This window comes from Lutra lutra, chromosome 7 (assembly GCF_902655055.1).
Source record: "Lutra lutra chromosome 7, mLutLut1.2, whole genome shotgun sequence".
Lineage (NCBI taxonomy): Eukaryota > Metazoa > Chordata > Mammalia > Carnivora > Mustelidae > Lutra > Lutra lutra.
Window position 1 is genome coordinate 52,719,957 of NC_062284.1, and position 16,482 is coordinate 52,736,438.

The 16,482-nt window shown below is 35.7% G+C and overlaps 1 protein-coding gene and 1 pseudogene across 1 annotated transcript; both read left to right on the forward strand.

Annotated features, from left to right (window-relative positions):
* Positions 1 to 523: 523 nt before the first annotated feature.
* Positions 524 to 1,419, forward strand: LOC125104431 (olfactory receptor 4F6-like; annotated as a pseudogene).
* A 5,230-nt stretch (positions 1,420 to 6,649) lies between these two features.
* Positions 6,650 to 7,618, forward strand: LOC125104825 (olfactory receptor 4F4). The gene has a single exon (XM_047737651.1). The coding sequence runs from the start codon at positions 6,701 to 6,703 to the stop codon at positions 7,616 to 7,618; it is 918 nt and encodes a 305-aa protein (XP_047593607.1). The 5' UTR covers positions 6,650 to 6,700.
* Positions 7,619 to 16,482: the final 8,864 nt, after the last annotated feature.

Genomic DNA, 16,482 nt, shown 5'->3' on the forward strand with positions numbered 1-16,482 from the left:
TTATTATTTTTTCTTACCTGAATTCCTTGAGTTTAATTTGTACATCCATTTCTAACTTCTTAAGTTGCCTGATTACTTCATGTACTTGAATAAATAAGAGCAAATTTAATGCAATAGATGGCCTCTGAGTGCAGCTTTGGTCATACTACCAAACCGATACCCTGCGTTCCCATGATTTTGTTAATAATTTACTATCAATTAAATAAAAGATCTGTCAGTAACCAATTTAAATTATCAACAGTTAACACATAGTTTGTTTGTTTTTTTTAATTTATCTGAGAGAGAGAGATCACAAGCAGGCAGAGAGGCAGGCAGAGAGAGGAGGAAGCAGGCTCCCCGCTGAGCAGAGAGCCCGATGTGGGGCTCGATCCCAGGATCCTGAGATCATGACCTGAGCCGAAGGCAGTGGCTTAACCCACTGAGCCACCCAGGCGCCCCTAACACATAGTTTTTAGTGCCTCACAGCTGATCCTTCTTTCATTTCTTTCAGGTCACTTCAGAGTCTTCCCTTCTTTATGATTCAATGGACCAAATAAATGGCTCTGTGGTAACTGAGTTTGTGTTACTGGGACTTTTACAATCCTTGGGAATACAGGTCTTCCTTTTTCTTTTCTTCTCTTTGTGCTATGTGGGAATTATCTTGGGAAACCTCTTCATTATATTAACAGTGATTCTGGATTTTCATTTACACAACCTATCACTCATTCATTGACCTGGGGCTTTCATCCACCACAGTTCCTAGGATGATCTCTGATCTTTTCAGTGGTTGCAAAATCAGTCACCTTTAACACCTTCCACAACTGCATGATACAAATGTTCTTTATTCATGTCATGGGAGGAGTTGAGATGGTACTGCTCATAGCCATGGCATATGACAGGTACACAGCAATTTGCAAGCCTCTCCACTACCTAACTACTATGAATCCCAAAATGTGCATGCTTTTGATAGTAGCTGCTTGGATTACTGGGTGACTCATGCTGTGTCTCAGTTGTTTTTGTCATAAATTTACCTTTCTGTGGCCCTAATAATGTGGGGAGCTTTTGTTGTGATTTCCTTAGGGTTATTAAACTTGCATGTATGGACACTTACAAACTAGAATTTGTGGTCACTACCAACAGTGGCTTCATATCTATGGGCACCTTCTTTTTCTTAATTGTATCATACATCTTTATTCTGATAATTGTCAGACAAAATTCTTCAAAAGATTTATCCAAAGCATTCATCACTCTGTCAGCTCACATCATGGTAGTGGTTTTGTTTTTTGTTCCATGCATGTTTCTCTACGTGTGGCCTTTCCCTACCAAGTCAATGGATACATTTTTGCCATCATAGACTTTGCCATCAGTCCCATATTAAATCCTGCCATCCATACTTTAAGGAACAGAGATATGAAAGTGGCAATGATAAGGCTGAGTTAAAGAGTTGTAAGTTCTAGGGAGATGCCATAACAGACTTCACTGTTAAGAGCACAAGGTGAATGTTATGAACTGTCAGGACCCTTATGACCACCACAAACACTATGGATTAAGGACAGTTTCGTTACTGCCCTTAAAAAACTGAGAACTCTACATAAAAGAGGTATTGTATCAATGAACATCACTTTCAAATAGAGCTGCAGTTATTTCTGTTAAGTATGAAAAATAAAGTATTATATATTCCTTCCTACCTACAATACTAAATGGCAATTATCATCAATGAGTACATTCAATTTTCATGTTTTTTATCTCTATGTAAATACATACATGTATATATAGTTGAATTTTATTTATCAATATTTTCATATTGATTATAAGCATTGCTAGAAATCAATATTTCTTATGGAAATTTTGTGGATCCAATGGATAAAATGTGAGTTTATTTGAACTAGCACCCATTAAAAGTCAAGAAAGAAATATTTCTCATCCTAATTATATTTTATGTTAGATAAATAGGCAGGAAACACTATGCTACAATTCCTAAGAATTATTTACTGTCTTTAATTGTTAAAGTATTTTGTACAATGTTGCTTTAGAACTCTACTATTTTATATAATGCAAAATTTGTCTATGTTCCATTTTTTCCCAACAGATTTCTGTCATCCTTGCAGTCTTCCTCAAAGAATTTCTTGATTCACCCTAAAACAGTATCTACAATTATCAAAGCATTTTAAGGATGTTATTACCTAAAGAAAAGCATCCAACCCAGATCTCACCTTATATAATATACCTATACCTAATCCAGGGTGCTTAGGACAAAGAAGATGGCTGACATCTTTACTTTACTTTTCCAGGTAAAACTTGGGAAGTCTGTTGAGTCAAGGAGCATGACTGAGAAATCAGCTGGATGCTCCCCAATGAATGATTTAAGAAACATTAACTGTGGTGACTCAGCTCAGTTGTAACTGCAGAATTGTAATTAAAGCTGCTTAAAAAAAGGTAAAAAATAAATGAATTTACTGGTGAAGGTATTTTCCCCTATATTTTATCTGAAAGTGGTAATAAATGCTATATGCTATCCTCTTTGTATAGTATCTAAAGCATTATTGTTTATTGTCTACTTAATCCATCCAGATTTTAATATTGGAACTTTATCTTTTTGCTTTCACTATGACTCTTAAAAAAAAAGTCACCTTTAACAGAGAAAGACAACCCCACACACACACACACGCAAAAACAAAGAAAGATAAATACTATATGATATCACTTATTGGTGAAATCTCAAACACAAAACAAATAAAAAACAAATTGACTTTTAGAGAAAAAAAACTGGTGGATGCCACAAGGCAGATGGGTGGGGTATGGGAGAAATAAAGAGGATTCATAATACAAACATCCAGTTTTAAAGAAAGGAAGTCACAGAGATGAAAAGTATAGCATATGGAATAAAGTCAATAATATTGTAATAATGTATGTTGACAGACGATGACTACACTGAGTGTACTGAGCATTGAGTAAGGTAGAGAATTGTCAAATCAATGTTTTATACATTTGAAAGTAACATCACATTGTATGTCACTATATTGGAATATAAAGAGAATTAAGGGAAATGTAGATACAAGGAAATAAATGTTCATTTGCACAGAAAAACAAAATCACCCTTAGATTCAGTGAAGTACTAGAAATACCTAAGAAAGCTGAGAAACTGTGACAACAGCCCCTGACTCAAAAAGATTCTGTGTGAATCCTCAAGGGAAAACCTGTGAGACTATATGATTTAGTCTCAGCACTCAAACTTCAGGCTGGCTATTTCCAGATCTCCTCACTTGCCTCCAGTCAACTCATAAATGGCTCTTAACCAAGTGATTTACTAAGGAACACCAATCAGACACACTTTATTCTCTTGGAAATATTTTGCTTCAAGACAAAGTGCAAAAAGGAAAATCTGTACTCTTCCTTGCTCTGAAAATTGTTGCAGTCTCTTCCAGATATGAAGGAGGTGGGTGGAATGATGAAAGTGAAAGTAACCACAGTGTAGCATTTTACTGACAACGAGATGTTTCTATTAGTAAGAACCCATTTGGCAGAATTCAATTGCATGTGCATCTTCAAGAAAAGTGGAAGGTCCCGTGAGGTCAGTTCAAATATTTAGAAGAGTTAGTATGAATATTAACAAGGATTACCCTAGGTGTGTTATAAAACTTAGTATATGTTACATAAGTGTTCTAAGTGTTTAGTCCTTCTGAGTCTTTCAGGCTAACCTCTTCTTTCCTTTCTATTTAATGATCCTTTTTCCATATGCCAGAAGCAGTGTTCTCTTACTTACCTCTTTCCCTCCTTTCTACAATACAATCTGGCTTGGGATATTTCTTTCACATATAGGTGTAAATCATACTTCTAGAGTTATGGAATTTCACCTTTGAGAGCTTTTGGTCCAATGAGCTCATTTGTAAACAGGAAAACTAAGGCTTGGAAATTCTGAATCACATGCCAAAATCACACAGTAACTTTGTACTAAAATCCCCAAGTCTCCTGACTTCAATCTCAGTGAAACTTAGAGGAGGACTTTAGGTATTTTTCTTTAAAGAGGGGTAAAAGATATTTAGAACATACGTAACACCCTCATTGATGAATTTTAAGTTCAATCTAGTACATAGGGAAAGATTTTCTTTCCCTATAGCTGTAGCTGGCTCTTCATGAATGCTATAGCCAGTTTCAAAGACTCTGGAGAACTTCTTCAATAAACTTAATGTTTAACTTAGAATCAATAGAATTCTTCTCAAACTCCTTGAGCCATTTTTTGAAGAATCAGAAATGAGCTTTGAAAGGATTACGTAGGTAGTGGTCCCCTGTAACTGAGAATCCATCATCATCACTCACTCCTCCATAGCATACACTCAGGAAATGAGATGTCTTAACTCAGTGAGCAAGAAATTCCTCTTGCTGAGGAGCAGCATATCTGAATTCTTGTTACCATGCTATAAAGTCTTTTTGCTGCAGAAGAGAAACCATTACCCTTGGTATATTTCTTATGGAGATGTGAGTATTGAGTTGGTCCTCTCAGTGAAATGAAATGGTTGCAGTACATAAGTAATTACTGAAGTTCCATTATAAGTTGCATACTTTGATTCTTAAGAATGATCCTAACCAATAAGTGACATCAGAAATGATCTCACAACAGGTATCCCATCCTCTCTGTTGTCAATGATCACTAGGATTGTATTTATTACTGTGCTAAGCAGGAGGGAAGAGAGAGGTTATGCTTGTTTTATTATTTGACTTCTTTTTATACATGGAAATACAATTAGAATTGCTAAATTCATACGGAACTTTGAAAACAGTAATAGGGAGCATTAGTGGATTGGGCTAAGTAATGGAATTGGGATATGAAAGAGAAAAGTGTAATTTCCAAAGTCAACACAATATCCACAATTAGGAAAATGTTGAAAAGAAATACTACTACTCCCCAAGAAATTTGGTAATAATAACACACTATACTTTCAGAACTCTTTAGGACCCATCTATTTCCACAATTACTCAGAATAAAATCATTTACATCATTTTTTAAAAATCTCCCACATCCTGTTGACAAATGTCCTGTTCTTACTACCTTAACAATGGCTATTATATATAGACTATTCATTATTTGTTAGAAATTTGTATTAAACAATTGCACATAATTCTTCAGTAGTTCTGTGTTGTACTCATAATAAAATATCTTAGCAGGCATTCCAGAATCCTTTTTCGATCTTATCTCCTACTAAACTCTTTCACATTATCTCTCATGCGATTTTTTTTTTGCATTTTTCTCACTTTTCATTTCACCACTGAATCACCTTTTATTATTTCCCTGTTATTTTTTATTCTATTTTTCATCTTTAATTTTATTTTGGATTAAATCTTTTTCTTCTAAGCACTTCCATATCACTAAATGGTAGGTATGAATTCCATTCTCTATAAGTCCTCTTACCTTCTATTCTAGAATACTCATTTATTTTAACTTCTCCAAAGACTGGATTTCTACATCTGTCTTGGCTCTCACATTTCTATCCAAGCTTCTGAGAGACTATGAAAATATTTCGGAATTCTGTCCCTCACTCATGCCCTATAGAGTATTAGATTAGTGGGCATGTTGAGAATTTTTAAGCCAGTACGTTCATTCTAAAGATGGGAAAACAGAAGAACATGGAGCTGAAATTCAATCATCTTGTTATGATTCTTATTTCTAGAATACAAGTAAAATTCATTAATAATTATTTGGGAGCCAGGGTTCCTCTATAAATCTTACTGCTAATAATTATCTAAATCTATTGTGCACTCACTAAATACAAAAACTCTCCAAAAAACTTTACTTTTACTACTTCATTTGAAATTCATAATAACCATAAGAATTGAATATAACTAGTATCCACATTTGTAAAAATGGTAAAAATAAGACTTAAGTAGGGACATTAAAATGTCCAGAGACTACATTCAAATCTTGTGCATTACAAATTGCCTCACATAGCAAAACTGTGAATAAGGATTTGTCTTAGTTTGTTGGAGAGGTTTCCAATGACCAAAATATAAAATTATCATGATGTACTACAAAACCTCTAAGAGTACTTTTTCAAAAATGGATGTCATAAAATTGTGCTATAAATGTAAAGATCATATAATATTGCATTTACTTAAGAGCTAAGAGAGTGGTTGCAGAATATAAACTGTTTTGGAGCTCAAGGAAAAGGAGCCAAATGTAGGCTGGCAGTATAGAGTTAATCTGGCAGAAAGAACAGCATGAACAAAGGTATTTTATTAGGATAATTATTAGGATAAGTGGAAATACTAAGTAGACTTGAATAAGTGGATGATAAGGCATCATCAGGGAGAGTGTAAGATAAAATAGTAAGTTTAGATTGTGTGCATTTTGAAAGTGTTTGTGTAGGGGCGCTTGGGTGGCTCAGTGGGTTAAAGCCTCTGCCTTCAGCTCGGGTCATGATCTCAGAGTCTTGGGATGGAGCCCCACATCTAGCTCTCTGCTTGGCAGGGAGCCTGCTTCCGCCACTCTGCCTGCCTCTCTGCCTACTTGTGATCTCTGTCTGTCAAATAAATAAATAAAACTTTAAAAAAAAAGAAAGTGTTTGTGTAATAAACCACAGAAAGTCATTATGTGAGTGAGCAGAATAATATAAAATGAGACTTTGAATTGGAATCTAATAATTCTGACTTCCTTCTTACTCTATTCTCCAAGGTAACTACAGAGGCTGTTTCCTGGAATGAATCAATAAGTGACACAAATTACTCCATGGTGACAGAATTCATTTTTCTGGGACTCTCCAATTCTCAGGAATTGCAGATTTTCCTATTTGTGTTCTTTTTTGTATTCTATGTAGGAATTGTGTGTGGAAACCTTCTTATTGTCATAACTGTGGCCTCTGACTCCCACCTTCACTCACCCATGTACTTCCTGCTGGCTAACCTCTCACTCATTGACCTGTGTCTGTCTTCTGTCACAGCCCCCAAGATGATTGCTGACTTTTTCAGTAAACGCAAAGTCATCTCTTTCAAGGGCTGCCTTGCTCAGATATTTCTCCTTCACTTTTTTGGTGGGAGTGAGTTGGTGATCCTTATAGCCATGGCCTTTGACAGATATATAGCAATCTGTAACCCCCTTCGCTACACTACCGTTATGTGTGGCAATGTATGTGTTGGGCTTGTGGCAGCTGCATGGGGGACTGGTTTCCTCCATTCAGTGAGCCAGCTGGCCTTTGCAGTAAACTTACCTTTCTGTGGTCCCAATGAGGTTGATAGCTTTTATTGTGACCTACCTAGGGTTATCGAACTTGCTTGTACAGACGCCTATAGGTTGGATATCATGGTCATTGCTAACAGTGGTGTGCTCACTGTGTGTTCTTTTGTTTTCCTAATCATCTCCTATGTTATCATCCTAGTGACCATCCAACAACGCCCTTCACACCAGTCATCCAAGGCCCTGTCCACTTTGACTGCTCACATCACAGTAGTTCTTTTGTTTTTTGGACCTTGTATCTTCATTTATGCCTGGCCGTTCCCCATCAAGTCATTAGATAAATCCCTTGCTGTGTTTTATTCTGTGGTCACTCCTCTCTTGAACCCAATTATATACACACTGAGGAATAAGGACATGAAGACTGCAATGAAACGGTTGAGAAAATGGAATGTGAACTCTAGGGAAAAGTCTTAGATCTCCTGTAACGGTAAGGCTAATCTAAGACAATGACATAGCAAAGTTGATGAATTATTTAGTAAACCTCATGAAAATCTTACATCCATTTCCATATCCTTTAGTTATTTTCTAAGAACTTTCATATACATTGTCTCAATTTATCCTTTGACAATTTTGCATTTTATATTTTTAGATACAGATAAAAAGTTGATATGCCTTCCAAATATTATCTCACTAATACTCAGAACAACAGCAAAAATCTGTCAATATTTGTACACTCCTGTGACTACCTGAGCAGTCCTAAGCATAATACAGGGAGAGACAGAAACTAGCCTGATTTATAATTTTTTTAACATTTTACATGGCTCATTTTCCCTAAAAACATCAAGGAAGAAACTGCTATATGCCTCACTCAAAAAATATTCTTAGTGCTCAGAATATTTATCAACTAACTTTAAAGAGATTTAGAAAAGAAACTTCACACTATTAACAGTCCATAGTTCCTTCCAATCACTAGAGCAACCCATAATCCATGAGTTCATCATCAGGAGTGACAGGAAGAGGGAGTCTGCCTAATAGGCACTTGACATCCTGTGCATACAAGAAGAACTCATATGCAGTAAAATGTACACAGAAGGATCCAAGTCTTTCAACAGGTTGGCACAAAGTACATCAATTTGGTCCATCCATGTCATTTTCCATGGTTAGCTTTTAAGAACATAGATTTTGAAGTCAAAAGAGATGGGTTCAACTCTACTTATGCATTACTAAGCATGACCAGGCATTTTGTCTAACTTGCCTAACCCTCAGTTTCCATGTGTGCAAAAGAAGGATAATAATACCTATACATATGGTTATTATGATAGATCATGAGACAATAGATATAAATCAGATAAATAGCACATTTTGTGGCAAGTTATCTGGATGCAATAAATATCAACTACTATTGTCATTATTATAAAAAGCCTCTATGCCAACAAACAAAAAGTTCTCAACCCTTATTTTATCCCAACATACTTGAAAGATAGGATATCTATCAATCTTAACAAATGCTCATTTGAAGACGTCGTAGTTAAGTATGTGTATATTTATTTGCAAGTGTGTACCCATGCTCATACACCATAACATGCTATGAAGACATGCCAAAAAGTCAAGATAGAAGTACAGGGAATATAATTTTTTTAAAAACTTGGCAAGTGAGTCTGATAAATAGCTCCACTCTCCAGCAAGAATCACTGAATCAGGCTAATATTGAAGATTAAATATTCTAAGAAAAAAAAGAATGTAGTTTTCTAAAGTGAAGCTTGAATTAATATGAGAGTCAAATGATAAGAGAATCAAAATTATGTTAGCCACAGGGAAAAAAAAGAGAATAGAAACTCCAGTAGCAGGTTAAAAACACATAAGAAAATAAGTATATGATAAAGGCAGTATTTCAAATTAGTGGAGGAAGGGAGAACCTAGTAATGTGATGGTAAAACAACTGGACAATACAGGAAATGATATATTGGACCTTTTCCTCATGCCATATGCCAGGACAATTTCTAACTAAATTCAAGCCTAAGTCTTTTCTTAACTATACAAATATTAACAGAAAACATGGATTATATCTTTGTAACCCCTGAATATGGTAAAGATTGATAATATTAACTATATCAAATTAAAATTTTAAATGCATGATAAAACCATGAGCAAGGCAGAAAAGATAAACGTGATATTAGAAAAAAGTTTTTACAACTCACATCACAAAGAATAGCTATAACAGTAAAGAACTTCTAAAAAATACAAGCAAACAAACAAATGGGCAAAACATGAATATACAATTGACATTTAAGGAGATATAAATGATGCTTAAATACATAAAAAAAGTTCAGTCTCTCATATTAAGATATATACAGAGTAAAACCAATGTGAATATCAGTTTTGACCATAACATATGAAATATCTGACTTCAATAGTTAATAATATAAACTGTTGGTTCAGCTATGCAGAAAGGGACACCATCTGCATTGTTGATAAGAATACAAGTACCTCTTGACATTATTTATAAAATTTACCATACTACTAGCTTTTGACCCAACAATCCTAATTTTATCCTAACAACACATTTCAAAAATACAAAATAACCAACGCACAAGGTTACTTGTGGCAGCATTGTTTTTAACAGTAGAAGATTGGAAAATACCCAAAAGACAATGAGAAAAAAACTGTATAAATTATACATAATGGAACACTATGGTACTATAAAAATTGCTGAGGAATATCTCCAAAAAACAGCTATGGAGGAATCTCCAAGATATATGTTAAATAAAAACAGTAAATTGAAAAAGAATATCTCCAGGTTGTTAATTTTTTATGTTCAAATGGGGATACATGTATTAGGCTTGTATGTATATATAATTTATAAACATACATTTTATAAATACTTATAGAAATATATTTTCAACAATAAACCAAAAATTAAAAATGGTTTCTTATGGAGAGAAGTAGAGATAGGGAAAAGAACAGGGATCAGGGCTAGATTTTTCAGAATATATCTTATTTTCCAGTTTTAACATTGAAATCATGTAAATGATTTTACATAATTAAAAATAAAATCAAAAGAAAAATATTCTCTAAGATAAGTCATAAAAGGAATCTTAAAAACTTTCAATATTAAACCTTAACAACATATGTTCTCTGAGCACAATTCAATTAAATTAGAAAGCAACAACCATAAAATATATAGAAAAGCCCAGGTATATTAAAACTAACCATCTATCTCTGGACACTTTCAAGGAAGAATTACAATGGAATCTGAAACTATTTTAATTATAATAAGATTAGAATATGTCAAAATTTGTTATGCAACTAAAGAGAACTTTGAAATGTCTTAGTTTAACATTGTGTTTTAAGTGGTAGAAAGCATTATCTAAACTTCTCACTTAAAAGTTAGGAGAATAAAAGTACATTAAATCCAAATAAGTAGAAATAGTAATATTACACAAAAGAGAGGAAATCACTAATAGAAAACAGACACAACATGAATTTTGTATTAGTCGGGTTCTCCAGAAAACAGAACAACAGGGTATGGGTGTGTGTGTGTGAGTATCCGTGTGTGTGTGTGTGTGTGTGTGTGTGTGTGTGTGTGTCCAGTTGTGTGTATGTGTGTTGATTTTAAAGAACTGGCTCACCCAGTTGTGGAGACTACCAAATGCAAAAGGCTGGCAGACTGGAGACCCAGGGAAGAAGAACTGATGTTGCAAATTGTGACCAAAGGCAGAAAAGCCCAGCCCACAATACAGAGAGTGGTCTTTACTGGAAGTGTTTTGTTTTCAATGTTACTCTTATCTAAAAGTACTTTCAAAGATGTGATACAAAATGTAAAAGCTACAGAAAAATAAAATAAAATTAGGCTTTGTCAAAATGAAATACTTTTTTTGTTCCAAATGTCACCATCAAGAAAGGACCAAGACATAGAATGGGAATAAATTTGCTAATTATGTAAGATAAGGACCTCATATCCAAATATATAAAGAACTCTTGCAACTCAATAATTAAAATAACAAAAAAATAGGCATTTAAAAAAAAGAGATCAAATAATCATTAATTAAATTGAAAAATGCTCATAATAATTAACCATTACAGAAATTTAAATCAAAACACCATTAAGATATCATTTCTCATAAAATCAAGATATCATTTCGCATATAAGTAGGAAGGCTCCAATCAAACAGATTTTAACAAGTGCTGACAAGGATGAAGAAAAAATGGAACCCTCATCAATAAATGGGAATGCAAAATGCACCTGCTTTAGAAAACACTTCAAATGTAAATAGACTAAAGACTCCCATCAAAATACATAGAAATGGGCAGAAGACATGAACAGACATTTCTGCAAAGAAGACATCCAGATGGCCAACAGACACATGAAAAAGTGCTCCACATCACTCGGCATCAGGGAAATACAAATCAAAACCACAATGAGATATCACCTCACACCAGTCAGAATGGCTCAAATTAACAAGTCAGGAAATGACAGATGCTGGCGAGGATGCAGATAAAGGGGAACCCTCCTACACTGTTGGTGGGAATGCAAGCTGGTGCAACCACTCTGGAAAACAGCATGGAGGTTCCTCAAAATGTTGAAAATAGAACTACCCTATGACCCTGCAATTGCACTGCTGGGTATTTACCCTAAAGATACAAACGTAGTGATCCGAAGGGGCACGTGCACCCGAATGTTTATAGCAGCAATGTCTACAATAGCCAAACTATGGAAAGAACCTAGATGTCCATCTACAGATGAATGGATAAAGAAGATGTGGTATATATACACAATGGAATACTATGCAGCCATCAAAAGAAATGAAATCTTGCCATTTGCGACGATGTGGATGGAACTAGAGGGTATCATGCTTATCGAAATAAGTCAATCGGAGAAAGACAACTATCATATGATCTCCCTGATATGAGGGAGAGGAGATGCAACATGGGGGGTTAAGGGGGTAGGAGAAGAGTAAGTGAAACAAGATGGGATTGGGAGGGAGACAAACCATAAGTGACTCTTAATCTCACAAAACAAACTGAGGGTTGATGGGGGGAGGGGGTTTGGGAGAGGGGGGTGGGGTTATGGACACTGGGGAGGGTATGTGCTATGGTGAGTGCTGTGAAGTGTGTAAACCTGGCGATTCACAGACCTGTACCCTTGGGGATAAAAATATATGTTTATAAAAAATAAAATTAAAAAAAAATACATAGGGTGGAGTCACCGAGTTCCTTAAGTCTATGCTCATGTTGCATGATTCTTCTTTCTCTCTTTTGTTGAACTTCATTATTTTCTATTATTTTTACTTCGGGGTCACTAATTCATTCATCTACTTTTTCCAGCCTGCTGTTCATTGCAACAAGCCTGTTTCCAATCTTGTTTATTGCATTTTTCATCTCTAATTCTTCTTTTACTTCTTTCATCTCTGTGATAATAGTCTCTCTCTTTCTTTCCTCAAGCCTGGCGAGTATTCTTATGACTGTTGCTTTAAATTCTCCATCAGGCATGTTACTTATACCTGTTTCACCTAGATCTCTGGCCATGGCCTTATCTTGTTCTTTCATTTGGGATGAATTCCTCTGTCTTCGCATTTTGTTTAAGTCTCTATCTTCTTCTCTGTGTTAGAAAAGCACTTATATCTCCTGCTTCTGAAAGTAATGGCCTTATGAAGAAGTCATGTAGTACCCAGGGCCTACTGCTTCAGGGAGTGTCCCAGTGTGTGCTTCCTGCACTCTGCTATTGTGTTTTGGCTGCTCTGTATTTCAGGCCAGTCATCTGTAGAGGCTCTCCTTGCCTACAGTGGGAAGAGTTTGGTCGCTGGCATGAATACAGCCACTTTTAATTAGATCTGCTTTGGACTGCTTATGAAATGAGACCTATTAATGGAACTGAGGTGCTAGAAAATACTACTGGGTATTTACACAGGGAATGCAACAATACTAATTCAGAGGGATACATACACCCAACATCTATATCAGCATTCTCTGCAATAGCCAAACGATGGAAATAACCCTAGTATCCATGGACTGATGAATGGATAAAGATGTAGTGTGTGTGTGTGTGTGTGTGTGTGTGTGATTCAGCCATAAAAATCTTGCCATTTGCTATGACATGGATGGAACTAGAGAGTATTACACTAAGCAAAATTAGTCAGCCCCAGGGACATATCCCACAGTAGCAGACTTATAAAAGTTCCAATTTTGTGCTCTGCTACTTAAAATACTTTGTGGTAGCCTCCTTAAGCAGGCTCCCTCCCCTCCATTGTTTCCTCAGATATATCACCCCAGACTCAAGTCTCTGCACCTCCTGCCTTCCAAAAAGCGGTCACTTTTCTACTTACAGGATTGCAACATTTTCCTCAGATCTCCAATAGATTTCACAGGTGTTCAGAATGATTTGATAACTATCTAGTTGTATTTGAGGGACCAGGAAAACTTAGCACCCCCTATTCCTCTGCCAATTTAATTCCACCCTACTGGAATACTCTTTCATTTTTAAAGGGTGTATTAATTTGTTAGCATGTCCAGTCTTTCCCAAACAGAATACTGTGCATTATAAAAAGCCAGAGGAGAAACCATAAGGTGCTGGCAATAGATGAACATCTTGTTTGGAAGCAAAAACTGCCAAAGTATATCCCACTTTTTAAAGAACTTAGTTCCCCTTTACCTTATCCTGTCACAGATTCTTCAAAGTAATGGCTGTTTTAACTTTCACAAAAAGAAGACAAAACAGTAGTGACAAGTTACAGCAGCACCGTTGCTCATAGTTGATAGTCATAGTCTCCTCTGTTACCCATTCTAAATATCCCTATCCTCAGGCAGTTCTCCTGATGATCTATGTTACTTGCCTGCTGAGGTGAGTCAGCTTTTTATGAGCAGTATGAACTCTAGTTATTGTTCTTACCAATCTATTGTTGCTACAGTAGCTTCACTACTGTTATCATCCACCATGAAGCCAACAAGGCATGGCTCAGTGATCCCTAGTTTTAGACAAACTCTTCACTGTATCACCCATTAAGAAGCAGCAACCTTGTATTTAACCAATATGTGATAAAAATGAGGCAACTCAGGGCACCTGGGTGGCTCAGTGGGTTAAGCCTCTGCCTTCGGCTCAGGTCATGATCCCAGGGTCCTGGGATCGAGCCCTGCATCAGGCTCTCTGCTCATCAGGGAGTCTGCTTCCTCCTCTCTCCTTCTCTGCCTGCCTCTTTGCCTAATTGTGATCTCTCTCTGTCAAATAAATAAATAAAATCTTTAAAAAAAATGAGGCAACTCAATCTTCTAAATGTTGGTCTTCCAATATGAAGAACCCCAAATGAAAGAAAAGCAGGTAAACATTTTAGGTTTATTATAACCCATACTGTCTCCCAAAAGAAGCATTCTCCCCACTACAACAAAACCTAAAATTTGAGAACAGAAAACAGAAACTCCACATGAACTTCACTGAGATCTGATAGGAGACACTACTGTTTACCCCTTTGGTTACAAAACCTGTATATTTTAACCACAGAGGGCACAGCACCATCTGAAGGTCATAGATCAAAGCACATATCTTGGATCACAGACCCCAACTCTTTACAGTATCATCTTCAAGCTGGTGCCTCAGTTGTAATTTTGACAGGCTACTCCAATGTTCTATCAGATCAGCAGCTCCTAATCATGCAATGTAGAAAGGAAAAACAGGTTCCTTAGTTCTGCATGCTTTCATGTACTTTCTTAACTACAAAGTGAGTAGTCTTGGTCTAAGGAAATATTATGCAAGACTTCATACTGGAAATCAGACACTGTGAACACTTGGATAGTGGTGCGGCCAAACGCCCAAATTAGGAAAGATAATAAATACTCAAAATATATAAATGAAATCCCAAAGGATAAATCTCTGTCCCCTTCAGTTTAGAAAGTGTTCAGTGTCAATAACTACTCTCAACTGATTGATTTCAGTCCTTAAAACATGGTACCATTTCAAGGCTCTCCCTGTACTGCTGATAGGTCAAACAGTCTATAGTAGCAGTAACTAGCAAAAACTCATTCATGGATCCAGTGTTCAAGCATTAGATTAGCTGAGGAAAATGCAACTATTTATCCTTTAAATTACCTCATTCAACATGTTACACCTAATGATTCCTTAAATTGATTTCTCAGTGTTCCAGTAAGTTATGTAATTTCATCCTACTGGTTAAAACCTGACTGACATGTTCCACTCCAATAAAAAGAAAAAGGAATACTTAAACAATTCCACTATGGAATTCTCCAAAAAAGTAACAAGAAAAATATTCTAAATTTCTTTTAGAAATATAGATTTTAAAAGGTGAAACAGCTTATCTGTCAGATATAAAATAAAGGGTCTGTCATACCGAAGACACAACTATCAAACTTCTTACTCAGTTACACACTTTTCTAATAATTCACAAATACATATAACTGCAAGATACAAGTGAAGCAGATGTCTGAGAGTGCCAATATAACTCCCAGGTTCTCTTTTGTTGCATGAGGATGTTATCTGGCCCAGATATAACAGATTAAGTCTCCGATATACATGAAGGATATCACTTACAAAAAGGGAGGTATTTGGCCATGACATATGCCCTATTTATATTCCAATAAGCAGAGAGTAAATATTAATATTTTATTATGGGTTCTGTCTCATAAAACATAAACTCCAGGGTCATTTACCATGAGCAAACTAAAATGACAAGGTATATCTTGCAACCATTCCATTTTCTATCTTCTAATAGAGACCACTAGGAAGAGAATCAATTACCATGTTTTCATGGAGAGTTGACCAAGTCATTTCTTCCTATTACTCCCATTCATTCCCTTCCTCTTTGCTATACCTCTCCCTGTCTCTGTCTCTATCCCCATTTGAACCTTCTTCCTTGACCATGAAACAGAGTGGTTATTGACCAGGCAGTAAGCCTTTTCTTCCAATAACCAGAGTATTTAAAAAGACAATAACATTATAAGAAAGGAAAATAATAAACCAGTTTGCATAGCCCTTCAACACAGATACAAAAATCTAAAAAGTAAGAACAAAATAGAAACACTGATATATGTAAGAGAAACACCAGGGTAAGTTAGTTGTATCCCAGAATGCAAGGTTGTTTTAACATTTGGAGATCAATCAAAGGAATTCACCATATCAAGTATATGAAGGAGGAAAATATCACACTACCTTTTTTATAGATACAGAAAAGGCATTCTATTAAATCCCATTCTCAAAAAAAATCTCATAGCAAAAGTCCCAGCAAAGTAGGCATAAAAGGTGTATGAGGTTGAATAGTGTCCCCATAAAATTCATGTCTGCCCAGAATGTCAGAATGTGATCTAATTTGGAAACAGAGTTTTTGTACATGTAA

What these genes read in the sequence shown, in the direction of transcription:
- LOC125104825 (XM_047737651.1), top strand. Translation starts at nt 6,701, where the DNA reads ATGGTGACAGAATTCATTTTTCTGGGACTCTCCAATTCTCAGGAATTG.